The sequence below is a fragment of the Lissotriton helveticus genome, chromosome 9 (genome assembly GCF_964261635.1).
Source record: "Lissotriton helveticus chromosome 9, aLisHel1.1, whole genome shotgun sequence".
NCBI classification, from domain to species: domain Eukaryota; kingdom Metazoa; phylum Chordata; class Amphibia; order Caudata; family Salamandridae; genus Lissotriton; species Lissotriton helveticus.
This window is the reverse complement of record NC_136070.1, coordinates 1,255,585,648-1,255,613,056: the sequence shown is the minus strand read 5'-3', so window position 1 is coordinate 1,255,613,056 and position 27,409 is coordinate 1,255,585,648. Positions and strand designations below refer to the sequence as shown.

The 27,409-nt window shown below is 49.2% G+C and overlaps 1 protein-coding gene across 1 annotated transcript in view; it reads right to left on the bottom strand.

Annotated features, from left to right (window-relative positions):
- Positions 1 to 27,409, bottom strand: part of LOC144783414 (E3 ubiquitin-protein ligase rnf213-alpha-like) — a 2,376,820-nt gene that overhangs the window by 86,456 nt on the left and 2,262,955 nt on the right. Inside the window, exon 38 of the mRNA XM_078662402.1 lies at positions 8,240 to 8,440. Coding sequence (XP_078518528.1) covers positions 8,240 to 8,440 — 201 coding nt within the window. The remainder of the gene's footprint in view (positions 1 to 8,239; positions 8,441 to 27,409) is intronic.

Genomic DNA, 27,409 nt, shown 5'->3' with positions numbered 1-27,409 from the left:
ATTTGACGAACTGAAGCGGTGATTACCTTGTTTGATACTTTACTCGAGCGCTGTCTGTGGGACGATCAATCTCCCTGCTAAGCGTCACCACCCACGTGACTCGGGGCCACGCCCCCCATGTAGCCACGCCCCCTCCTTTCTCGCTATTACCATGCTCACCGCTCGATTGCGCAGCGGTCGAGCGCAGCGGGCACACCATCAGCACGCCGTAGACACGCCAAAGACTAGCCCGTCTGTGCCCGTCCGTGTCAGGACGGGGCACGAGGCAGAGGCCCCCACTCCTCCTGCGTTATTCAGGCTGGTAAGATCATCTTCTGAATTGAAAGCGCTACGTCCCACCCCCAAGCCTAGGTGCTCATTAATTAACCTCCATAAAGTAGGAACACGCTCCTGCGTTGACTGTAAACTGTCCATCTCAATTTGTCAACCCCACCCCGACTCCTCCAGAAGACATAGAAAAAGTAAATTATCGAGTAAAAACGAGCCTCTAAACTACCTATTTTTCAGCACAAATTGCAGATCATTACCAAAACATAAACACAACATTTTTAATCTCTTAGCTGAAAACAATCCCAGTGCCCTTTTTTTAACCGAGACCTGGCTGCATGACAGCGCTGGACCGGATATTGCCACCGCCCTCCCTGACAACTACGCCATTGTCAGATTAGACAGGAACAAACAGTTAGGAGGCGGAATAGCAATTATTTTTAATAGAGAGCTAAAATGCACTCTAGAACCAATAGCTATTCCAGACTGCGAAGCGGGCCTTTTTAAAATTTCGTTGAACCCGAACTTCACGATGTCAGGCTTTTTAATTTATCGTCCCCCAGGCAATCCCTCTCAATGGGCATCCAACTTAGCTAACTTTATCACCCCCTACTATATTGCTTTAAGTAATTTTTCTGTGTTGGGTGATCTAAATTTACACTTAGAGGATCCCACCATCCCCTCCTGTGTAAACCTACTCGACGACCTGAAGGCCTTCAATCTGTCCCTGATCAACTCTAGCCCTACTCATGTAGCGGGCCACTTGCTGGAACCGATAATCTCCAACATCACTGAACTCAACTGTATTGCCACTACGCCTATATGCTGGTCTGACCACCACCTAATAAAATTCAGCATTACCTTTTCTCCTTCCTCTAATTCGCAACATGACCTTCCTGATCCATCTAGGAAAAATTGGAAATCAGTGAACTTAGAATTGCTAAACTCAACATTACTTGACAGTCCCCCAAGTTATAGCTCTAACATGGACGACCTAGCAAAGGCAGCACATGATTGGCTTAGCAATGCCGTAAACAAATGTGTGCCCTCCTCTTGCATTAAAGGGAGTAGACACCGCCCCCCGGCCCCATGGTATAACGATAGCCTTAAAGTCGAAAAATCTAAATGTAAAGCGCTTGAACGCAAATGGCGTAAGAATTACGCCCATGATGCTAAAAAAAGCTACCAGGAAGCCAGAAACGGTTACCATACGGCTTGCGCTAAAGCAAGAGCTGCTTTCGTCTCAAAAACCATCATGGAAGCCACAAATATGCCTAAAACCCTTTTCAACAAAGTGAAAGAATTGGCTGGTGCCCACACTACAGCGGCAGCACCCCCATTAGACACTCAACAATGTCAGGCGTTAGCACACTTTTTCTCGGAAAAAATTGACAAAATCATCCTAGATATTAAGGCCAACAATACAGTACCACCCTCTTCCTCTGACTCAGAAGTAACTTCCCCCTGTGCCAACTTACTGGAATCCTGGCCCGTTCTTTCAGTAGACAAACTGAAATCAATTCTTAAAACCATCAAATCTGGCTCCCCTAGGGACCCTATTCCTATCAAAATCATTAAACAACTTGGTGACGGTGTTTTGGAGATTGTTACAAACCTTTTAAACTCCTCCCTTGATCTTGCCACTGTCCCAGCTCTATGGAAACATGCCATGGTTACGCCGCTTCTAAAAAAACCTACTGCAAACCCGGAAACCCTTGCCAATTATAGACCCATATCCTTGCTTCCGGCCTTCTCTAAATGTTTGGAGAGACACGTGCATTCTGCTTTAGCCACTTTTGCAGAAGAAAACTCCTTACTGCACCCCTTTCAATCCGGCTTTAGGACCGGTTTCTCTACAGAAACCGCCCTGCTCGGAGTCACGGAACATATCCGAAAGCTACTTGATCATGGTCAGACGGTCGCGCTCGTGCTATTAGACCTGAGCGCGGCCTTCGACACCATTTCCCACGAAACACTCGCTAAAGAACTGTACAAAAATGGTGTACGTGGTAAGGCACTGGATTGGATCCGGTCCTTTTTGACAAACCGCACCTTCCAGATTACCTCTTCACGAGCCTCATCAGATACCCTGCTGGTACCCCATGGAGTGCCTCAGGGGTTTATTCTCAGTCCTCTGTTTTTTAATTTATATCTCAGACCCCTGGCCGACCTTGTTGAAAAATCGGGTCTCACTCTCATGAACTATGCCGACTCCCCCCAAATAATTTTTGCCCTATCCGAATCCTGTCCTAATTCCCCTTCTCTACTCAAAGAAGGACTCCTAAATATTCTGAACTGGATGACGAAAAATCAGTTAAAACTCAACGGCGACAAGACGGAGATTCTGGTCCTGGGAAAACAGCAAGATCTGTGGAATCCCGTACACTGGCCTGACCAGATGGGCGCTCTTCCTACTCCAGTGACCCACGTTCGAAATTTAGGATTTATTCTGGATAACTCCTTATCCATGAATCAACAGGCCAGTAAAGTTACTGGTCTATGCCTCACCATAGTCAAATGGTTGAGGAAAATCCTCTGGATGCTGCCTGTTTCCACACAAAAGACCGTAGTCAATGCCCTTATTACATCAAGGCTTGACTACGGCAACATTCTATATCTGGGCGCAAACAAATCTGTAGTCGGTCGACTACAGGTGGCGCAAAACGCAGCAGTTCGCTTACTATGCAGTATCCCCAAATTCTCTGGAGTTTCGAACCACCGCCGGGAACTTCACTGGCTCAGGATTGAAAACAGAATCCGCTTTAAAGCACTGAACTATATGTTCAAAATTAAAGCAGGTACAGCACCTAAATATCTTCTGACCCTCGCCCACCCCTACACACCCAAGCGTAACCTCCGGTCGCAGACGGCAGCATCTTTCTGTGTGCCGAGGTTCAAACGGGCAAGAGTAGGTGGTAGATCCTTCGCCCATCTGGGACCAGCACTTTGGAACACGCTGCCTCCCTTCATCCGAAAGGAGGAAAATTACCCCAGGTTCAGAAAGCTGGTTAAGACCTGGCTATTTGAACAATAATAACTCTATAGCCATCACCCCTCTCTCCTGCCCTCATACTAGCTGTGTCTAGGCGCCGGGAAACCCTTCTTGAGTAGCTGTTGCGCCCTACAAATGGAAAAAATAAATAAATATAAATAAATTTAAGATGAAATTGAATATTACAATGATTATAAAGGATCACAAGTATGAATAAAAAATACCGAAGAACTTGAAATAAAAATTGCGTTGGAACCCTCATTTAACATTGGAATTTACCCATTCATTGGATGGAACTATTTTGATCATATGAAGAAATATGACCCATTTCACTGATTGAATAAAATCAGAATACTAATTCAATCATCCTTCGCTTTCTTTTTTACCTACCTTCGAGCAGCAATTGAGTTTGCCTACAGGAGTGCTGAAGTCCACATCCCTACACTTTTAAGGCTTCCAGAAGCACAGACAAGACCTGAGCCAGAGTTAACATCTTGAACTTCTCCTTCCGGAGGAAGTGATTGACGTTCCGGAGGTCTAAGATAGGACGCAGGCCCTTGTCCTTCTTGGGCACCAGAAAGTAGTGGGAGTAACAACCATAGCCGATAGCGCCGGGATACCCCGTTGGGGTAGCTGCGCGCTTAATAAATGCCTTATTATTATTATTACTTCTGGTGCAGGAACGTACTTGATGGCCCCCTTGGCCAAGAGGGCCACAACGTCCTGTTGAAGAAGTGCCATTTGATCCCCCAACATGTGATGGCACTGCGGTGGCATGGCTGGAGGGGTAGTCTCGAAGGGGAGAGAGTAGCCCCTTTGGACTATTTTTAAAAGCCACCTGTCCGTAGTGATAGTGCACCAGTGGTGGAGGTGATGGCAAATCCTGGCGCCCACTGGCGTTTGATCGGCCTGAAACCCGGGACTAGGAAGGTTTGGAGGCAGTGGTGGCCGGGGTGGAGGTGGACTGACCCGCCCGCTTGGCCCCAGACCCACCGCGGTGGGTCCCGTGGCTGCGAAAGAAACGAAAAGCAGAAGGCGGAGGAGGGCGAGTGGCCGAAAGGCCCAAGGACATGGCCGGAGCCCGCGAGTCCTTAAAGCGCTCCAATGCACTATCTGCCTTGTTGCCAAAAAGGCGAATGCCATCGAAGGGCATGTCCATCAGAGTGTTCTGGATATCCCCAGAGAAACCAGTTGTCCTCAGCCAGGCGTGGCGGTGGAGAGCCGCTTTGTGAAAATCGCCCTGCAAATCAGTGGTGTCAAGGCCACAACGGATTGTGAACTTGGCTGCATCCCTCCCTTCAGCAATAGCTTGAGAGTGCACTGTCCGGGCCTCCTCCGGACCCTGTGGCAGCACTTGCACCACCGTATCGCACACAGAGTCGGTTTAACGGCCCAAGAGGCAAGCGGTGTTCACAGCCCGCAGCCCTGAACTGGCCGAAGAAAAAAATCTTCTTACCGAACTGCTCCAGTTTCTTGGATTCCCCGTTCGGGGGTGCGGTAGGGAATGCGCTCTGGGATGTAGAGGCTGGGACAACCAAGCACCCAGGTGTGGGGTGTTGGGAAAGAAAAAAGGGGTCGCCCGGGGCCGGGCGATGGAGTCGTGCCATGTTCCTATCCACAGGAGCCCCTTTGTTGGGCCTGGACCAGGTGCCCAAATGAACGTCTGAAAGTGCATCATTAAAGGGAAGCAGTGGCTCCGCAGAGCACTTTTGTCAGGAGGTTAGTCCTGATGGCCACTGTATGGAGCTCAAGGTGGAGGGCCTTGCCCGCCCTACGCAACTCCATTGCGTAACTCACAACCTCCTCCATAGCCACGGTAGGAGGAGTTAGCATGCCACGGTCAGGAGAGGTATCAAGACCACTGGCATCCCCCAGCTCCTCTGCCCAATCCGGGTCAAACTCACATTGAGCTGTGAGAGGGTCTTCAGACCCCTCCCAGTCCTCCCCTTCTTCAGAAGGCTGATGTACAGGCCAAAAATAAGGAGGCTGGACATAGGGGTGGAAAGGCTCCATCGGCGTCGGAATTGGCGTCGAGCGATGGCGATCTGGTGCCGTGTCCACATCGGGGCTAAAACCGGAGACGTCATCGTCCGGTAGCACAGGCGACGTCGGAGGTGGTGCCGGTGGGGTCGACGTCGGTGGAGGTGTCACAAGGTCAACCTGCGTAGATTGGGATCCAGGCCTGGATCCATGGGGACCCGCGGTGCCGGGGCCAGAGCCAACAGTGATGCCGTAGCCACCGACAATAAAGGGCGAGGACCCCCAGTCGGGCCCAGGGGCCTGAAAGGGCACCGGCAGGGCCCGATGGCCCAAAGAGGCAAGCCATCGCTGACAGAAATTCCTATAGCTGGGCCGGAGTCGCTGACGGACCTGGGAAGGGCGGGAAGGTCGATGGTGACTGTGAAGGCTCCGCCAGAGCTGCGGGGAGGCACCAACGCACCCTTAGCCACGTTGCGCGACGGGAAGCCGGAGAGCGATGGCGCTTCTTCGACTTCTTGTGATCCTTCGCCTTACCTGACCCTGAGTGCGAAGACTTCGTTCTCGTCTAAAAATGGTGGTGGCTCTGCGACCGGTCCCTCAATCCTGCCACGGGACCGGGACCTTGAGCGGCGAGGAGCCGACTGCCCGACTTCAAGCAAAGTCTTTGCCGCCATGGCCTGGCAGTCGGGCACGACTTGGGGCCGTGATCGCGCCCCAGGAAGTAGAGACACACTCAGTGCTTGGCCGTAGCCCGAGAGTCCTTAAAGCGCTCCAGAGCGTTGTCTGCCTTGTCGCTGAATCGGCGACACCCATCAAAGGGCATGTCCACAAGAGTGGATTGGACATCCCCTGAAAAACCAGTCGACCTCAACCAGGCATAGCTACGAAGGGCTACCGAAGTGGAAATCATCCTGCCTAGTGAGTCGGCAGTATCCAGCCCACAGCAGATGGTAAACTTTGCTGCGTCTCTCCCTTCGGCAACTGCACGGGAGAGTACGGCCCGGGCCTTCTGTGGGCAGTGAGGCAGCACTTACACCACCGTATCCCACACGGAGTGGGTATAACGGGCCAACAGACATGCGGTGATTACCAACTGCAGCTTGAGGAAGAAAACATCTTCTTCCCAAAATGGTCACACTTCTTGGATTCCCTATCAGGTGGTGCGTTAGGGAATGCACCTTTGGAGGTAGAAGCTTGGACCACCAAGCTCTCAGGGGTGGGGTGCTGGGAGAGGAAAGTTAGGTCGCCCGGAGCTTGGAGGTGGTGTTGGGCAATTATTCTATCCACAGGAGCCCCTGTGTAGGGCCTGGACAAGGTACCCACGAGGATTTTAGTGAGGGCTTCATTAAAGGGTAGCAGGGGCTCTGAAGAGCTTACTGCCGGTTGAAGCACCTCTGTCAGGAGGTTAGTCCTGACTGCCACCATAGGTAGCTCGAGGTGGAGAGCCTCGGCCGCTCTAGGCAACACCACCACTGCCTAATACGCTCCCTCCTCCGTAGCCACGGGAGGAGACAACATGCCAAGGTCTGGTGAAGAAGGCTTGGTAGTTTGGTCTGCCCTGTTCGCATGATGCACTGGGCCAGGGCCAGACTAATTTGCATGTAGCCAGGTTTTGAACTGGGATGGTGCAGTGAGCTAAAAAACGGTGATGGATCAAGCCCTGATCTTTTGATTGGGTAGGAGTGTTCTGCTTAATTCAGATACTCTGTCCATCACCACCCCCTGTTATGAAAGGTCTGGTGAGGTGTCCAGACCACTGGCTTCCCCAAGTTCCTCTCCAGTCCGGTTCATAGCCTAACTGGTCAGTTAGTGGGTCACCAGAGCCCTCCCAGTCCTACTCTTCCTCTTCTGGCTGCCAATCTGGTCTAAAAGAGCCAGGGTAGAACAAAGGCAGAAAAGTACCCGTTGGTCCAGTCACCTCCCATGCAACCGGTACCTCGAATGGTGCGGAGCCGACTGCCGAGCCCCGAGAAGCCATCTGGACCGCTTCCGCAAAGAGTTGGGATTCATGGTCCAACAGGCGGAGCACAACTTGTGGTCTTGGTCGCACTCCAGGCAGTACAGACACACGCCGTGCGGATCCATCACCGACATCAGTCAGTTACAGGAACTGCAAGCCTTGAAGCCAGGCATCCCTGATGTGCACCAGGAGTCGAAGACTGCAAAACGGTGTCGACAAAAGTCCGCAAAAAAGTCAGTCAAAAAATGACTGGAGGTACCGCTCTCTCCAGATCTGTGCTGACTAGCACGGAAAAAGAAAAAACTGACGTCAGCGGGTGAGGGCGGCGTCTAAGTAGCTACCGCAACGTCATGCCGGTGACCACGACGCCAACGACGAACGCAGAGCCGACCGACACCACCTTTTGACGCGCAGGGTACTGCTGACGAAAAACTTGCCGGATCCAGTCTGACGCCTTGGGGTAATTCTAAGGTAAGGAATCTATAACTAACTGTTTCTTTCAGATAGTCGCTTTCAGATAAATTATTTAATTCATTTACTAGAATTTAGATATGAATATTTGTGATTTCATTGTTATATTTTGAAAACATTTTTTTTTATATGTGGACATTTTAATTTATGTTATTTATTATTAATTATTAATATTTATCCAGGCTTATAGAGTGCAGAGCTGCCCAAGGGCTTCCCAGCGCTGAGTGACAGAATGCAGACAGCTTAAAATAGATAGAGGTACTGCCTAAACAGCCAAGTTTTTATAGATTTCCAGAATTCAAGTCCCTTTAGTTATATATATTCTTTGTGATTTAGTCCTGGGGAAGTCAAAGTATTGCAAAACATGTTTTGGCATAGGCATAGGACCATGGTGGAGTATTCATTGGAGTTCTAGACATAAACACAGGTCTCCTCTGAATAAGGCTAAGGAGATCCACATATAAGGTGTCCTCACAACAAAAAACAACTTAACTTGCACACATTATGTGCCTTGTTTGTCAATCCCTGGGAGGAATCATGAAGCACAACTATGAAAGAAAAACACTTACTGGCAGATTTTTGAAGTGCTGGGCTTTATTGTCCATTTTCAGTTCGTTTTTAACATATTCAGAAATGAAGCGCTCTGGATTTCCTCCCGTCACTGACAGGAACTCAGCTGCTACTTTCAAAGTGGCAAGGACGTTGGAAATGTCACTCACAGATCTGACTTCTTCCATGATGCGTTTCATGCAGCTAACACTCAGCGGGTCCTAGGATAGAAAGGGATGAAAGACATTATACGATAGTCGTAGAATAATAATTCTTTAATTTGATTCTGTTGTTAGTCCATCCAAATATGAGGCAGACACGAAACCATTGCTTCTGCTGCAGACTGTCAGGCCTCATTAACAGATGGGCGGTAATGGGACACCTGCCATAAAGTGACAGATGTCCATTCCATATCCCTCTGCCTTATCCCACCTCATTCAGAGTGGTTTTCCTGCTGGCTGAGTCGATGCCTGCTCCAGAGGTTCTAGGTATGTCAGTGCTTTCACAGTAGTAACCTGTACCAGAGGTAAGCATCAATACTTGTTGTACAGATTAAGGTGATTGATTCAATATGCAGTGTTTTTAAAGTTCTCATCACTGTTTTGCTTTCATCCACTGCAGCTTGTGTGCAATACTTAAAAGGGTTATTATGCCTTGTTTTAATATACTCTTTCTTTAAGGTCTCACCTTAACATGTACATATTTTCCTGGGTTAAGTGCAAATCACTTTTAGCACCTCGTATCAGGGTAATTGAGACAGTTTGGGATTTATTAAGTTTAAGTGTGCCTCAAGGGTATAAATGCTTAAAACCCAAAAGGACCCTCCTGACTTTTCAAAATAACAAGGTATTCTACGGTTGCTTTAATTCTTTTGTTCATCCAATAAAATGTATTAGATTATATTACAATTAGTGAAAGGTTAATAAGCAGAATACCTGATTTTTCACTGCCCCTCCTAGTAGAGTTTGATGTTGCAATATAATCAGTTTAAAGTGATAAGCTACATACCACAAACATGCATCTGCTCGAATCGCGTAAATATAATCTCTGGGTGGTCATCTTTTAAAAGGTAGCTGCACTCCGTTCAGTTCATAAACTTTATTTCGATTTTTTAAAAATCACAAAAGTTGATACAGAACACATATAGCGGTGAGGTTAAAACAATTCTATTTTTAAGAACATTCGTGCAATTCGATTATTCAAACAATTCATATAATGTAAGAGCAACCAGTCTGAAAACATAAAATTGTACAGCTACTAAAAAAAACTTTAAAAAGCCCTTCCTGGGTATACACTAAAATAACTACTATAATGGTCGGTGTTGGGGAGTTACTGCTAACGTATTACACAATACCAGTGATATAAAGTGCAAAGTGCCGGTGCAAAAACCTAATCATCTGCTTTGAACTATTAGTTTTCCATTGAATTACCCACACCTGTTAAAACCGATAAACTTTAGGTGTACATAAGCAGCGTTCATTTATGTTCACCACAGCCATTTTGTCCTCTGTTGGTCACCTTTGTTTCACCCTGCCCTTGCAGGCATCCCTCTGACCAGCCTGTGAGCTGGGGGCTATGGACTCTGTTGCCATGACGAACATCAACACCACTTGCTGCCACGGACTCGTTTTTCCTCTCATCTCTGTTTGCAGGCAAACCCTTGGACATTCTTACACAAACAGGTTCCAAATACCAAGCAGACTCTTGCAGACATGGTTTATTGCACTGCAAACAGCAAGACTTGTTTTTGCCAACAATGGGACCTGTTTTTATCAACAGAACAGACTCTTAGATCTGGCCGGTCTCACATGTTTTAGACCTTGAAGCAAGGTCCAGGTGCAAGATCAGATTGTCTGTTTGGCCTGGGTGGGAGGAGAATAACTGTTGGGCTTGTGTAACCATGTTGATGAAACAATGTTTGGCTTGTGTGACAATCTGCCCGGGGCGGGAACTCCAAGCTTGTGTAACCATGTTGATAAAACAATGTTTGGCTTGTGTGGCAACCTGCCCGGGGCGTGAACTCCAAGCTTGTGTAACCATGTCGATAAAACAAATACATTGTGTCAAACCTGTATAAAAGGAAGAGCCAAAGGAGTTGCTGGCAGAACACCTCCCTGAGACATCCCGGTGTCTGCAGTTGACGTGGTCTCCTCTTGAGAGTAATAAACCTTTTTCTTGTCTTTCAGTCCCAGCGCCTGCCTCATTATTTTGATAGCGAATCCAAAGTGAATTAAAGGTGACCCTGCGCCGGGCAGCTTTGGGGGTCTTAGGAGACTCGCTGCTTTTCACACACCCATCCCAAGAACTTAGCGACAGCGACCACAATGGACTCTTCCGTAGATGTAATTAGAATCCTAAATGCCTCATAGCTAGACCGGGTACCCAGGTTCGAACATAAGGGTTTCAACCATCTTAGCCTAGGTTTTCTATAGGCTGGACAGGCAATGAATATGTGAATCACTGTCTCAATCAGGTTCAGACAGTGGGGGCATTTACTTGAGTTCGAGTTACACCATTTATTAGTAAATGCATTAGTAGGGAGTGAACCCACCCTAAACTGATGAAACAGTTTTCGGTCTTTAGGGGTGGTGATTAGTTCCCAGTAACCTTCGTACTTTGCTTCATGTTTTAAATCAAGGAATGCTCTAGACAGAGAAGGTTGCTTTAGAAGACAGTGGTCCTTAGCTTAACGAAATTTAATTATGCAAAATGAAATATAGGCCATGATAGGAGACTATATTTATCCTCTGTCCAGCCGGACAGGGTATTTATTAATTCAATAAAATATAGAATTATGTGAATGGTTTTAGGCACAATCCTGTACCTATTCTCATGAAGGACACACGACAACGTAAAGAAAAATAAGAAGAAGAATTTAGAAAGTTCACAGGCAAAGAGAAAGAGCAATGCTGGCTACTTTAAGTTCTCAAATGTGATTGTATGCCAGACAGCGCAAATCACAACAAATGAAACACAGTGGTGAGGTTGTGAAAACACTATCAGTCGACATTTCGATCCTTATGCTCTAATGTAACAGGATCATCATCAGGACTAAATTAGACAACATTTGCCTGCCTGCAATGTAATACAACCGCCTGTTGGGGAGGACGGAAAAGGAAAAGAAAAGAATAGCCAGTGGCTGAATTAGAAGCAAATACTTCATCACTTTAGAATGTCCAACTGCTTTGTACATTTTTTCGGAATCGACTTAGCGTGGTCTATTTGGAGTGTTTAAAGTGTTTAGAACATGGTGAGGATGCTGAGCTTCCATACCGAGGTGCCAATAGTGACTGGTGTATGTGCATGGTATAAAAAAACAAACAAACAAAAAAAAGATGCATAACCTTCAAAAGACCAATATTTTGACTCGACATACGATTTACAATTTCACTTTTTCGGAGGGCCCTCGAGTGTCTGAAGCATTCGTGTGCATTCATACAGTGTACTGGATTGGTGCTCAAGGCTACTTAAGCTAACGAGATTGTTTTCTTTGGAGTTACATAAGTGCCTCGGTATGGTCTCCCAGGTATTAGGACCTGTGGACTCCGAGGGGGTCTGAATCTTAAACAGGGCAAGCAGATATATACCTTGTCACTGTGGGTGACTCGTGGTTCTAATAATTGGGGCGAGGATGTCCACTCGGGCTCAATTTCGTGCAGGTTCCATTACCTAATATCAGATGACAAGCTTCTATCATTCTGGGTGATTTTAATTATAAAAATTAATTTTATTTACCTAATAGGCCTAGGTGGATAATTTACCTGATCAAAAAGGAGCTATTTGGCGGTTGGACTTCGGGTGATTGGGGAAGCGGCGTTCAACGCGTTAATGCTTGATGCTGTCTAAAAATGGGAGAAGCAAGGAGATCAGCCTCCCGGACGGAGAATACCATGACTTCTACGATAGATTGGGGATGGGTGCTTTACCTTGTTAATATGATTACTGCTGTTCAGGCGGATAATAGCGCGAGCGGTTTCCCGCGTGTTCAATACACTGGTAGTCAATTGGTCCTGTCCCTGAAAAATGAGGGCAAGGAGGTTAGCTTACGAGTGATTAGGTTCCAATTCCCTGGGGGAAGCAAGGGAATCAGCTTGCGCGTGGGCGATTTACCTTGTTAAAACAATAGCCGCTGTTTTAAAGGAGTTCATGATAGCCGCGCGAGCAGTGTCCCGCGTGTTCAATCCGATGTCAGTCAATTCGGTATTGATGCTGTCCCTAAAGAACAAGTTACTTACCTTCGGTAACGATATATCTGTAAGAAACAGTAGTTAGTATTAGATTCCTTACCTTAGAATATCCCCAGGCGTCAGTCTGGATCCGGAAACTTTTGCGTAGCAGTACCCCTGCGCGTCGGTAGGCGTCGTCTGCAGGCGTCCCCTGCGGCTCCGCGTCGTCGGCGTCGTGCGCCGTGATGACGTCGCTGGAGTATATAGACGCCGCCTCCGCACGCTGACGTCAGTTCTTTGCACACAGCTTTTCCGCGCCAGAACACGCAGAGCCATGTGAGAACTAACACTGGTGCCATTTGAAACTAGGGCCCTGAAAGGGATGTCCTTAACCCTAGGTATCAGTTCGCAGAACGGGGAGGATGGGCGGGGCGGTAAGGAATCTAATACTAACTACTGTTTCTTACAGATATATCGTTACCGAAGGTAAGTAACTTGTTCATCTGAAAGAAACAGGTTAGTATTAGATTCCTTACCTTAGAATAGATACCCCAGCAATACCAACCCCGGTGGTGGGTCTGCGAACCAATACAATCCTACACCAGAAAGTCCTGGAGGACCGAACGGCCAAAGAAGCCATCCCTCCGGACTTGACTGTCCAGGCAGTAATGCCTCGCAAAGGTGTGCAGCGAGGCCCACGTAGCCGCCTGGCAAATGTCCTGCAAAGGGACTCCCCGGCCCAGGGCAGTAGTAGCCGCCGTGGCCCGAGTAGAATGGGCCCTCAGCCCAACAGGAGGCTCCTTTCGAGCCAAAGAGTAGCATGCTTTGATGCACAGGACGACCCACCGAGAGATGGTTCGTTTCTGTACCGCCCTTCCCTTCTTCTCACCCACGTAGCCAACAAACAGTTGGTCATCCACCCGGAACTGGCGTGTGCGATCCATACAGAACGAAAGCGCACGTTTTGGGTCCAGACGATGGAGCCGCTCCTCATCTTTTGAAGGATGCGGAGGCGGGAAGAAGGAGGGCAAGGTGATGGACTGCCCGATGTGAAAAGCAGAAACTACTTTGGGCAGGAAAGAAGGTCTAGTCCTAAGGACCACCTTGTCAGGATGAACAGACAAGAAAGGAGGTTTAACAGAAAGAGCCTGGAGCTCACTCACTCTCCTGGCAGAGGTGATGGCAACCAGGAAGGCCGTCTTTAAAGTAAGAAGACGGAGAGGACAGGAAGGTTGAGAAGGTTGCTTTAGAAGACAGTGGTCCTTAGCTTAACGAAATTTAATTATGCAAAATGAAATATAGGCCATGATAGGAGACTATATTTATCCTCTGTCCAGCCGGACAGGGTATTTATTAATTCAATAAAATATAGAATTATGTGAATGGTTTTAGGCACAATCCTGTACCTATTCTCATGAAGGACACACGACAACGTAAAGAAAAATAAGAAGAAGAATTTAGAAAGTTCACAGGCAAAGAGAAAGAGCAATGCTGGCTACTTTAAGTTCTCAAATGTGATTGTATGCCAGACAGCGCAAATCACAACAAATGAAACACAGTGGTGAGGTTGTGAAAACACTATCAGTCGACATTTCGATCCTTATGCTCTAATGTAACAGGATCATCATCAGGACTAAATTAGACAACATTTGCCTGCCTGAAATGTAATACAACCGCCTGTTGGGGAGGACGGAAAAGGAAAAGAAAAGAATAGCCAGTGGCTGAATTAGAAGCAAATACTTCATCACTTTAGAATGTCCAACTGCTTTGTACATTTTTTCGGAATCGACTTAGCGTGGTCTATTTGGAGTGTTTAAAGTGTTTAGAACATGGTGAGGATGCTGAGCTTCCATACCGAGGTGCCAATAGTGACTGGTGTATGTGAATGGTATAAAAAAACAAACAAACAAAAGATGCATAACCTTCAAAAGACCAATATTTTGACTCGACATACGATTTACAATTTCACTTTTTCGGCGGCCCTCGAGTGTCTGAAGCATTCGTGTGCATTCATACAGTGTACTGGATTGGTGCTCAAGGCTACTTAAGCTAACGAGATTGTTTTCTTTGGAGTTACATAAGTGCCTCGGTATGGTCTCCCAGGTATTAGGACCTGTGTACTCCGAGGGGGTCTGAATCTTAAACAGGGCAAGCAGATATATACCTTGTCACTGTGGGTGACTCGTGGTTCTAATAATTGGGGCGAGGATGTCCACTCGGGCTCAATTTCGTGCAGGTTACATTACCTAATATCAGATGACAAGCTTCTATCATTCTGGGTGATTTTAATTATAAAAATTAATTTTATTTACCTAATAGGCATAGGTGGATAATTTACCTGATCAAAAAGGAGCTATTTGGCGGTTGGACTTCGGGTGATTGGGGAAGCGGCGTTCAACGCGTTAATGCTTGATGCTGTCTAAAAATGGGAGAAGCAAGGAGATCAGCCTCCCGGACGGAGAATACCATGACTTCTACGATAGATTGGGGATGGGTGCTTTACCTTGTTAATATGATTACTGCTGTTCAGGCGGATAATAGCGCGAGCGGTTTCCCGCGTGTTCAATACACTGGTAGTCAATTGGTCCTGTCCCTGAAAAATGAGGGCAAGGAGGTTAGCTTACGAGTGATTAGGTTCCAATTCCCTGGGGGAAGCAAGGGAATCAGCTTGCGCGTGGGCGATTTACCTTGTTAAAACAATAGCCGCTGTTTTAAAGGAGTTCATGATAACCGCGCGAGCAGTGTCCCGCGTGTTCAATCCGATGTCAGTCAATTCGGTATTGATGCTGTCCCTAAAGAACAAGTTACTTACCTTCGGTAACGATATATCTGTAAGAAACAGTAGTTAGTATTAGATTCCTTACCTTAGAATATCCCCAGGCGTCAGTCTGGATCCGGAAACTTTTGCGTAGCAGTACCCCTGCGCGTCGGTAGGCGTCGTCTGCAGGCGTCCCCTGCGGCTCCGCGTCGTCGGCGGCGTGCGCCGTGATGACGTCGCTGGAGTATATAGACGCCGCCTCCGCGCGCTGACGTCAGTTCTTTGCACACAGCTTTTCCGCGCCAGAACACGCAGAGCCATGTGAGAACTAACACTGGTGCCATTTGAAACTAGGGCCCTGAAAGGGATGTCCTTAACCCTAGGTATCAGTTCGCAGAACGGGGAGGATGGGCGGGGCGGTAAGGAATCTAATACTAACTACTGTTTCTTACAGATATATCGTTACCGAAGGTAAGTAACTTGTTCATCTGAAAGAAACAGGTTAGTATTAGATTCCTTACCTTAGAATAGATACCCCAGCAATACCAACCCCGGTGGTGGGTCTGCGAACCAATACAATCCTACACCAGAAAGTCCTGGAGGACCGAACGGCCAAAGAAGCCATCCCTCCGGACTTGACTGTCCAGGCAGTAATGCCTCGCAAAGGTGTGCAGCGAGGCCCACGTAGCCGCCTGGCAAATGTCCTGCAAAGGGACTCCCCGGCCCAGGGCAGTAGTAGCCGCCGTGGCCCGAGTAGAATGGGCCCTCAGCCCAACAGGAGGCTCCTTTCGAGCCAAAGAGTAGCATGCTTTGATGCACAGGACGACCCACCGAGAGATGGTTCGTTTCTGTACCGCCCTTCCCTTCTTCTCACCCACGTAGCCAACAAACAGTTGGTCATCCACCCGGAACTGGCGTGTGCGATCCATACAGAACGAAAGCGCACGTTTTGGGTCCAGACGATGGAGCCGCTCCTCATCTTTTGAAGGATGCGGAGGCGGGAAGAAGGAGGGCAAGGTGATGGACTGCCCGATGTGAAAAGCAGAAACTACTTTGGGCAGGAAAGAAGGTCTAGTCCTAAGGACCACCTTGTCAGGATGAACAGACAAGAAAGAAGGTTTAACAGAAAGAGCCTGGAGCTCACTCACTCTCCTGGCAGAGGTGATGGCAACCAGGAAGGCCGTCTTTAAAGTGAGAAGACGGAGAGGACAGGAATGAAGCGGCTCAAAGGGAGCACACATCAAGAATGTCAGAACCAGATTCAAGTCCCACTGAGGCATCACGAACGGAACAGGGGATACATGTGCGTGATGCCTTTCAAGAATCTCAGTACAATAGGGGACTTGAATAAAGATGGCTGATCAGGTAGCCTTAAGAAGGCGGAAAGGGCAGAAAGGTAGCCCTTGATAGTGCCCAGAGCAGAGCCCTGCTGGGCAAGAGAAAGAAGGAAGAGGAGAACCTCGGAAAGAGGGGCAGAAAGGGGATCCACAGCCTTTGCTGTGCACCATGCCACAAATCTGTTCCACCGGCAGGCGTATACCGACTTAGTGGAGGGACGCCTGGCTGCCAGAATCACATCACAGACTTCAGGAGGCAAGTCAAATGGCCTCAACTGTCGCCGCTCAATCTCCACGCATGGAGGTGGAGACTGGACAGGTTCGGGTGGAGGACCGTCCCCTGCTGCTGCGACAGAAGGTCCTCCTGAAGGGGCAGGCGGATCGAGGGACCGACTGTCATGCTGAGTAGCTCGGGATACCAGTACCTTCGAGCCCAGTCCGGAGCCACAAGGATAACCTGGGCCCGGTCGCGCCTGATCTTCTTCAGCACTCTGGGCAGAAGTGGTATAGGCGGAAAGGCGTACAACAGACCGCAACTGCACTCGCGCCGAAAGGCGTCGCCGAGCGAGTGCCATCTTGGAAACTCCAACGCGCAGAACTGATGACATTGCGCGTTCTCTTCTGTGGCGAATAGATCTAACCAAGGCTCTCCCCATCGCAGAAAGAGACCTTTCGCCACGTCCGAGTTCAGACGCCATTCGTGATCCACCGAGCACCGACGGCTGAGTTCGTCCGCCCTGGCGTTCAGAGAACCTGCCAGGTGTTGAACCGTCAGAGTCACGCCCTGACGTTCCAGCCATTGCCAGAGGCGCAGAGCCTCCTGGCAAAGGGTCCACGACCCCACACCGCCCTGTTTGTTGCAGTACCACATGGCGGTGGTGTTGTCCGTGAACACCTGCACTACACTCCCGCTGACAAAGGGGAGGAATGCCTTCAGTGCTAAGCGAATCGCCCGCAGCTCCAACATGTTGATATGGAGCCGGGACTCCGCCGGAGACCAGATGCCTCTGATCTCCGCCTCTCCCAAGTGGCCTCCCCAGCCCTGGAGGGACGCGTCCGTCACAACTACGTGCTCCGGTTGGGGAAGGGAGAGGGATCTGCCTCTGACCCAATCGCGGTCCGTAAGCCACCACTGCAACTGTCTCGCAGTGCCCTCCGAGATCAGGACATGGTCGGACAGGTTGCCCTGATGCTGGGCCCACTGAAACTTCAGGTCCCACTGCAGAGCCCGCATCCGCCACCTGGCGTGATGCACCAGAAGGATGCAGGAGGCCATCAGCCCCAGAAGCCGCAGCGTCAACCTGACCGAAACCCGGGACAACGGCTGAAAGATGTGAATCAGAGCCTGAATATCCCGGACCCGCCGTTCCGGAGGATAAACCCGAAACTGCGCCGAGTCGAGAACCGCTCCGATGAAAAGGAGCTTTTGAGAGGGACACAGGTGTGATTTCGGCACATTGATGGAAAACCCCAGCTCGTGCAGGAGGTCTGCCGTCATCTGGAGGTGGTGGACGACTGTTTGGGGCGAGCCCGCCTTCAACAACCAGTCGTCGAGGTAGGGGAAGACTGAAACCCCTAACCGGCGCAGATGAGCTGCGACCACCGCCATCACTTTCGTGAACACCCGTGGGGCGCTGGTAAGGCCGAATGGGAGCACGATAAACTGAAAGTGCTCGTGGCCTACCGTGAACCGCAGGTAACGCCGGTGGGCCGGCAGGACGGGGATGTGAAAATACGCATCCTGCAAGTCCAACGCTACCATCCAGTCTTGTGGGTCTAGAGCAGCCAAGACCTGAGCCAAAGTCAACATCTTGAACTTCTCCTTCCGGAGGAAGCCGTTGACGTTCCGTAGGTCCAAGATAGGACGCAGGCCCCCTTTGTCCTTCTTGGGTACCAGGAAGTAGTGGGAGTAGCAACCACACCCTACTTCTGGCCCAGGAACGCGCTCGATGGCCCCCTTGGCCAAGAGGGCCGTAACTTCCTCCTGCAGAAGTGTCAAGTGGTCCCCCGACACACGGTGGTTCTGCGGTGGCATGGCTGGAGGAGTGGTCTCGAAGGGGAGGGAGTAGCCCCTTCGGACGAGCTGCAGCACCCACCTGTCCGATGTGATAGTGCGCCAGCGGGAGTGGTGATGGCGAACCCTGCCACCCACTGGCGTCACATGGGCCTGAAAGCTCGGACTAGGAGGATTTGGAGGCTGCTGCGGGGGGAGGTGTGGACTGACCTCGCCGCTGTCCCCGACCGCCACCACGGCGGAATCCACGGCCGCCACCGCGCTGAGGAGCGTTCTGTGGTGCGTGGCTGGCAGCACGTGATGGACCGCCCCTTCCGTGGCCACGAAAGGAGCGAAACGAACCCGTTTGCTGGCGCTGGGTCGAGAGACCTAAGGACTTGGCCGTGACCCTGGAGTCCTTGAAGCGCTCAAGCGCGTTGTCCGCTTTGTCGCCGAACAGGCGACTGCCATCGAATGGCATGTCCATCAGGGCATTCTGGACATACGGCGAGAAGTTGGCGGATCTCAGCCAAGCATGGCGACGAATCGCCACCGTCGTGGACATTGCTCTGCCCAGCGAGTCGGTCGTGTCGAGACCACACCGAATGGAATACCTCGCCGCGTCCCGGCCTTCAACCAAGGCCTGGCTCAGCTTGTCCCGCACCTCCTGCGGGCATTGCGGCAGACACTCCGCGACCGTATCCCACAGAGAGTGGGTGTAGCGGCCTAAGAGGCACGCGGTATTGCAAGACCGCAGCCCTGCACTCAAAGACGAAAAGACCTTCTTGCCAAATTGGTCATATCGCTTAGATTCCCGATCGGGCGGGGCCGTCGGGAATGCGGACTGGGAAGTGGAGGCTTGGATCACCAGACTCTCCGGGGAAGGATGGGTGGAGAGGAAGGCAGGGTCGTCCGAACACGGACGGTGACGTCTGGCAACGTTTCGGTCAACAGGTGACCCGGAAGCGGGCCTGGACCAGGTGCCCAAAAGGACATCCGTCAGGGCGTCATTAAACGGCAGCAGAGGCTCCTGTGGGCATGACTGCGGTTTAAATACCTCGGTGAGGATGTTAGGTTTCACCTTAGCAACGGGGAGCTCAAGGCTCAAGGCCTTGGCAGCCCTCATCAGGACCACGGAATAGGCAGCCCCAGCCTCCGACGCCACAGTGGGAGGCGAGACAAACCCAGGGTTGGGCGACTCGTCCAGACCACTGGCATCACCCAAGTCACCCACCCAGTCCATATCGTACTGGCATGCACGTGACAGAGGGTCCTCAGACCCCTCCCAACCCTCTCCATAATCGTCCTCATCGCCATAGTTCGAGTCAACGATATAGACTGGCTCCTCGGAGCCAAGGGGCCCCAACGGCGCCGGACTCGGCGTCGGACGATGCCGGTCCGACTCCGTGTCCGGAGTAGGAGAGGGATTGGGGGTGGCGCCGCGCGGCGCCAGAGCCCCGACGCCGGCCGGAACCGACAGCGGAGCCGCGGCGCCGCGCGGAGGCCGTACCACAGGCTGCCCCGATGGAATCGGCGCCGGAGAGGCCGGTTGACCAGCCGGCGACGACCCTGAAGGGCCCAACGGCACCGGGGCCGGAGCCGCCAGCGACGTCGGAGCCGGAGCACCCGGCGGCGTCGGGACAGGAGTACCCGAACCGCTCGGGCCCCCAGACGGGACCGACGGGCCCGCAGGCGCCGTAGGCCCCGCCGGAGGAGACAGCGCCCTCATAGCCATGAGGAACTCCTCAACCTCCTCGCGCGACGCGCCTTCCCCAGGGACTGACGGGTATGGGGTAGACGGCGTCGGCGACCCACGCGGGGCCGCGGGGGTGGGGCCACCCGAACCCCCGGCCGCATCGCGCGGGCGTCGGGGGGAGTCGGGGGTACGATGACGACGCCCCGACTTCTTGTGTCGCTTACCTGAGGAACCAGAGGAATGGTGACGACTTCCGGAGCGCTCATGGCGGCTCCGCGATCGCTCTCTCGACCGCTCCCTCGACCTCCGGCCGGACCGGGACCGCTCTCGACGCGGGGCTGACACCCGGAGCTCGAGTAGCTTGCGGGACCGCTCCCGCCTAGCCTTACTCGTCAAGGCCCGGCAGTCGACGCAGGAGTCCACGTCGTGGTCCGCGCCCAGACACCGGAGGCAGAGTCGATGGTGGTCAGTGACCGACATCAGGCGGTCGCACCCGTCGCAACTTTTAAAACCGGGCATCCTACCGGCACCTGGAACAATTAGAGTTATCAAAAACTTTGGTCAAAAGACCGGAGTACTGCTCTTCGGATCTGCGCTAACTGGCGCGGAAAAAAGAAGAACTGACGTCAGCGCGCGGAGGCGGCGTCTATATACTCCAGCGACGTCATCACGGCGCACGACGCCGACGACGCGGAGCCGCAGGGGACGCCTGCAGACGACGCCGACCGACGCGCAGGGGTACTGCTACGCAAAAGTTTCCGGATCCAGACTGACGCCTGGGGATATTCTAAGGTAAGGAATCTAATACTAACCTGTTTCTTTCAGATAATTGAATAGGGGCGAGGGGGTTAGCTTACGAGTATTAAGTTTACAATTCTCGTAAAGGTCATATCTACTCTACGGGCTGGTGCTGCTTACCTTGGTAGTTTGATGACTACGTTGCAGTGGGTGTTCTGGTGGCCAGGGGAACGATCTCCTATCTGGTCAACGCTCCGGTTACAATGAACCGCGGTGGAGCGTTTGTTTCGTTGGCACCCTCAGGCATAGAAATAGAAAGGGGCCGGATTGGGGCGGCCATGTTGGAACGGGTCTGGGCTTAGCCTAGTTAGGCAGTGAGATCGCGCGAGTGACTCATGGTCTTAGAGATTAAGAATCCTTGGATTGGTGGGAGGGAGTAAGTGACTGCGAAATTTTGTGCAGTGCAAGTGCTTACAATTACATCAGTGAATGTGCATCTGTGACAATTTAAAAATTATTCATACAATTACAATTTTTGCCAGGGATAGTCAGATTAAAATTGAACATAAGCACGTAATACAGTACATTTAAGACTTAGTCTTGGTTAGACTGCTTCCAAGCCTGGAAGATTATAGTGCTGATCATACTAGGGTGGTCCAGTCTTCAGCTCGATTCAGGCCACTCCTTATTGTATTGAACTGGATCATTGTCTTTAGTTCCTCTTTATTGAGCATTTGGGCAATATCTCCTCCTCGGGCTGGTAATTTCACCACTTTCAATATTGTCCATTTTATATCATTTTCATTGTGTCCAACTTCTGCAAAATGGTCCACCAGAGGAGCATTGGTTGTTTTACATTGTATCCGACTCCTATGCTGGCCAATGCGTGTCTTAGCTTTTTGTGTGGTCTGACCCACGTACATTTTTGGGCAAGGACAAAGGATAGCATATATTACATTTGAGGAGTTACAATTTGAAAATTAACATCTTTCAAACGTGGTGTCATTGTGGGTGAATTTCTTGCCCTCCACCGTGTATTCACAAACAGTGCAACATCCACACTTTACATGGCCTATGAGTGGTGGCATACCCCAGGCTGCGTCAAGAGTGCTGCCCTGTGCTGTTATTGGCAATGCAGCTCGTACCAAATGGTCTTTCAAGTTTTTACTCTTGCGAAATGCGAAGAGTGGCCTGTCAATATTAATTGAGCCTGCATTGATCGTTGGCCAGGGTTTAATTATTGAACTTCTGATTTTATTCGAAACAGGAGAGAAGGTTGTAACACAAGCAATTCTATCTTTCTGATCTCTCTCCTTTGGTGTCAGTAGAACCTCTCTTGGACAGTACCATGCTCGTTTTAGGGCCTGTCTAACTATTCTCTTTGGGTAGCCTCGGTCTTTTAACTTGTTGGATAGAACTGCAGCTTCTCTGAAATAGTCAACTCTGCACGAACTGTTTCGTCTAATTCTTAGGAACTGCGAATATGGTAAAGAGTCCATTAAGGCCCTAGGGTGGTTACTTTTGTAGTAGAGGAGCGTATTACGCTCAGTGGGTTTCCTGTACAGTCTGGTCAGAAGTTCACCTTCTGAATGGTAAATGGTGAGGTCTAGGAATGATATAGAGGCCTTGTCATGGCTTAGAGTGAATGTCAATGCCATGACAAGGCATAAAATCAGAAGTTCAATAATTAAACACTGGCCAACGATCAATGCAGGCTCAATTAATATTGACAGGCCACTCTTCGCATTTCGCAAGAGTAAAAACTTGAGAGACCGTTTGGTACGAGCTGCATTGCCAATAACAGCACAGGGCAGCACTCTTGACGCAGCCTGGGGTATGCCACCACTCATAGGCCATGTAAAGTGTGGATGTTGCAATGTTTGTGAATACACGGTGGAGGGCAAGAAATTCACCCACAATGACACCACGTTGAAAGATGTTCATTTTCAAATTGTAACTCCTCTAATGTAATATATGCTATCCTTTGTCCTTGCCCAAAAATGTACGTGGGTCAGACCACACAAAAAGCTAAGACACGCATTGGCCAGCATAGGAGTCGGATACGATGTAAAACAACCAATGCTCCTCTGGTGGACCATTTTGCAGAAGTTGGACACAATGAAAATGATATAAAATGGACAATATTGAAAGTGGTGAAATTACCAGCCCGAGGAGGAGATATTGCCCAAATGCTCAATAAAGAGGAACTAAAGACAATGATCCAGTTCAATACAATAAGGAGTGGCCTGAATCGAGCTGAAGACTGGACCACCCTAGTATGATCAGCACTATAATCTTCCAGGCTTGGAAGCAGTCTAACCAAGACTAAGTCTTAAATGTACTGTATTACGTGCTTATGTTCAATTTTAATCTGACTATCCCTGGCAAAAACTGTAATTGTATGAATAATTTTTAAATTGTCACAGATGCACATTCACTGATGTAATTGTAAGCACTTGCACTGCACAAAATTTCGCAGTCACTTACTCCCTCCCACCAATCCAAGGATTCTTAATCTCTAAGACCATGAGTCACTCGCGCGATCTCACTGCCTAACTAGGCTAAGCCCAGACCCGTTCCAACATGGCCGCCCCAATCCGGCCCCTTTCTATTTCTATGCCTGAGGGTGCCAACGAAACAAACGCTCCACCGCGGTTCATTGTAACCGGAGCGTTGACCAGATAGGAGATAGTTCCCCTGGCCACCAGAACACCCACTGCAACGTAGTCATCAAACTACCAAGGTAAGCAGCACCAGCCCGTAGAGTAGATATGACCTTTACGAGAATTGTAAACTTAATACTCGTAAGCTAACCCCCTCGCCCCTATTCAATTTTTAGGGACAGCATCAATACCGAATTGACTGACATCGGATTGAACACGCGGGACACTGCTCGCGCGGCTATCCTGAACTCCTTTAAAACAGCGGCTATTGTTTTAACAAGGTAAATCGCCCACGCGCAAGCTGATTCCCTTGCTTCCCCCAGGGAATTGGAACCTAATCACTCGTAAGCTAACCTCCTTGCCCTCATTTTTCAGGGACAGGACCAATTGACTACCAGTGTATTGAACACGCGGAAAAACCGCTCGCGCTATTATCCGCCTGAACAGCAGTAATCATATTAACAAGGTAAAGCACCCATCCCCAATCTATCGTGGAAGTCATGGTATTCTCCGTCCGGGAGGCTGATCTCCTTGCTTCTCCCATTTTTAGACAGCATCAAGCGTTAACGCGTTGAACGCCGCTTCCCCAATCACCCGAAGTCCAACCGCCAAATAGCTCCTTTTTGATCAGGTAAATTATCCACCTATGCCTATTAGGTAAATAAAATTAATTTTTATAATTAAAATCACCCGGAATGATAGAAGCTTGTCATCTGATATTAGGTAATGGAACCTGCACGAAATTGAGCCCGAGTGGACATCCTCGCCCCAATTATTAGAACCACGAGTCACCCACAGTGACAAGGTATATATCTGCTTGCCCTGTTTAAGATTCAGACCCCCTCGGAGTCCACAGGTCCTAATACCTGGGAGACCATACCGAGGCACTTATGTAACTCCAAAGAAAACAATCTCGTTAGCTTAAGTAGCCTTGAGCACCAATCCAGTACACTGTATGAATGCACACGAATGCTTCAGACACTCGAGGGACGCCGAAAAAGTGAAATTGTAAATCGTATGTCGAGTCAAAATATTGGTCTTTTGAAGGTTATGCATCTTTTGTTTGCTTGTTTTTTTTATCCCATGCACATACACCAGTCACTATTGGCACCTCGGTATGGAAGCTCAGCATCCTCACCATGTTCTAAACACTTTAAACACTCCAAATAGACCACGCTAAGTCGATTCCGAAAAAATGTACAAAGCAGTTGGACATTCTAAAGTGATGAAGTATTTGCTTCTAATTCAGCCACTGGCTATTCTTTTCTTTTCCTTTTCCTTCCTCCCCAACAGGCGGTTGTATTACATTTCAGGCAGGCAAATGTTGCCTAATTTAGTCCTGATGATGATCCTGTTACATTAGAGCATAAGGATCGAAACGTCGACTGATAGAGTGTTTTCACAACCTCACCACTGTGTTTCATTTGTTGCGATTTGCGCTGTCTGGCATACAATCACATTTGAGAACTTAAAGTAGCCAGCATTGCTCTTTCTCTTTGCCTGTGAACTTTCTAAATTCTTCTTCTTATTTTTCTTTACGTTGTCGTGTGTCCTTCATGAGAATAGGTACAGGATTGTGCCTAAAACCATTCACATAATTCTATATTTTATTGAATTAATAAATACCCTGTCCGGCTGGACAGAGGATAAATATAGTCTCCTATCATGGCCTATATTTCATTTTGCATAATTAAATTTTGTTAAGCTAAGGACCACTGTCTTCTAAAGCATTATTCCCACGGTCCTCAGCCAACTGTTTGGGTTCCCTTGTGTAATTTAAAAACTAGACAGAGAAGGAGCAGTGAGGCCCGCGAAGCGCCTCATTATAACCATATTCCAATATGCTACCTTAAACTCTGCTTTAGATGGAAAAACAGTATCAACCGGGGTAGTCCATAAGAAGCTCATCCCCATCTCGCTGAGAGTGTGTTTTAACACACCTTAGCCATACAATTTTGTTGGCGACATCCGCCTCTTTAACATCTTTTAATGCCAATGCATAGTGCTTAAGCTCAGGAGTCACCCAAAGCCACCTCCAGTAGGCGACTGGCCTATAATGTGCCACATCCCTAATGAAATGACAGCCCAGATCCAAGTATAAAGGTATTAACGGGGTGGACTGTGGGAGACCAATTAGGGACCGCAGGAACTTGTTTTGTGCAAGCACCAAATAATCCAATTAGGCATAACCCCACAGCTCAGCCCCGTATAGGATCGAGGCGTCAATTTTAGTGTGATGGATTTGGAGTATAGGAGCAATGGGTTTAGTGTATGAAGATCTCTGCTCCTTGAGCAATGCGCCCGACAATTGAGCGTACTTAACTGTAAGCAATTCTATTTGTGGATTCCAGCTCACTTTTCTGTCGATGGTTACACCCCAGATAAGAAAAAATGTCAGTTTGTTCCAATGTGCCTCCCTTCATTTTAACTCTACCGGCGATCGTCTTGTGTTTGTGCAGGACCATGTACTTGGTTTTGTCCACGTTGACGATTAGTTCATGGTCCTCACAAAAGTCCTCAAATCTAGAAAGTGCCTCCCCCTAAAACCACGGTACGCCAGTAAACAAGGACAAATCTGAACACCTGGTCTATGGTACTTGTACATGACCGAAACCCCGCCTGGAGGTGGGACAGGATGTTACATTCCTCCAGCCAGGTCTGAATTCTGCTTAGTACCATTCTTGCCAGTACCTTTTGTATACAATCAATATGGCGTATGTGCCTATAGTTCCCTGGTATATTGTGATCCCCTTTTTTAAAAATGGGAAGAATTTCTGCTCCTGCCCAGGTTCCAGGCATGGGTGCTCCACTAGCTACAGCATTCACTAGGGGCCTAATATATGATGCCCAGTTTGGTAGATCGTAAAGGAACAGATAAGCGGGGATGCAGTCATGCCCCGGTTCCCTACCTCTTGGTACTAGCTGAAGTGCATTTTCCACTTCTTTCTTAGTAAAATGTAGGCTGGAGGCTGGAGATGGCGTAACTTGAAAGTCTAGATTACCGCCAGCACTTGAAAACTATGTTTTGAAATGAGAGACTCACCTATCGGGCTCCACATGGTTCTGTGGGACCTTGTTAGGGGCCCCACTACCCCATCTCACCAGGTGCCAAAAAGCACTCATATTTCTCCCTAAAGAAGCTTCCAACAGATCCGCCCAGTGCTGTTTGTCCCATTCCCTTTTGGCACGATACTGCACTCTCTTATAGTCTACCCTGGGCTTACGAATTGCTACCCTATCCTTTAGTCTAGTTGCTGCCGCTAGCGTTCTATATGCCTGACGACAAGAAGTGCCATACCAGGCTGCGGCTTTAAAATCTGGTTAGGTCTTGGGTTTCCTACTTTTCATGGTAAAAAAACGTTTAAGCTGTAAAAACAATTCCTCATGGACCTGATCAATTTTGGCATTGAGCTCCCCCCGCGTAGCACAGGTATGTAAAATGCCTAAAGCATTGACTAACAGACTACTCATCTCGTTCAGATGATCTTCACTTTGAAACACATTTGCCCACTTGACACGTCTAGTGTCATTAGTCATTTGGGCCTCCACATAATCAATACGTTTAGCTGGGCTAGCTCCACAGGGTAGGGACATGGGTAATATGGAGAGCAAAAGAGGATTGTGGTCACTCTCGGGTCTTTCACAGACCTCCATATCTACAAGATTGGACCAAAACTCCTTGTTTAGTAAGAAAAAATCAATTCTGCTGGAACGTAGTCTGTTACTAAAAGTATGAGAACCTGATTTGTCAGAATTAGATCTTCCATTTGTAGCCCTTACCCTGTGTTCCAAGCAAAAGATTTTTAATTGGAGTGCTGCACACGACCATTTTTTTATTG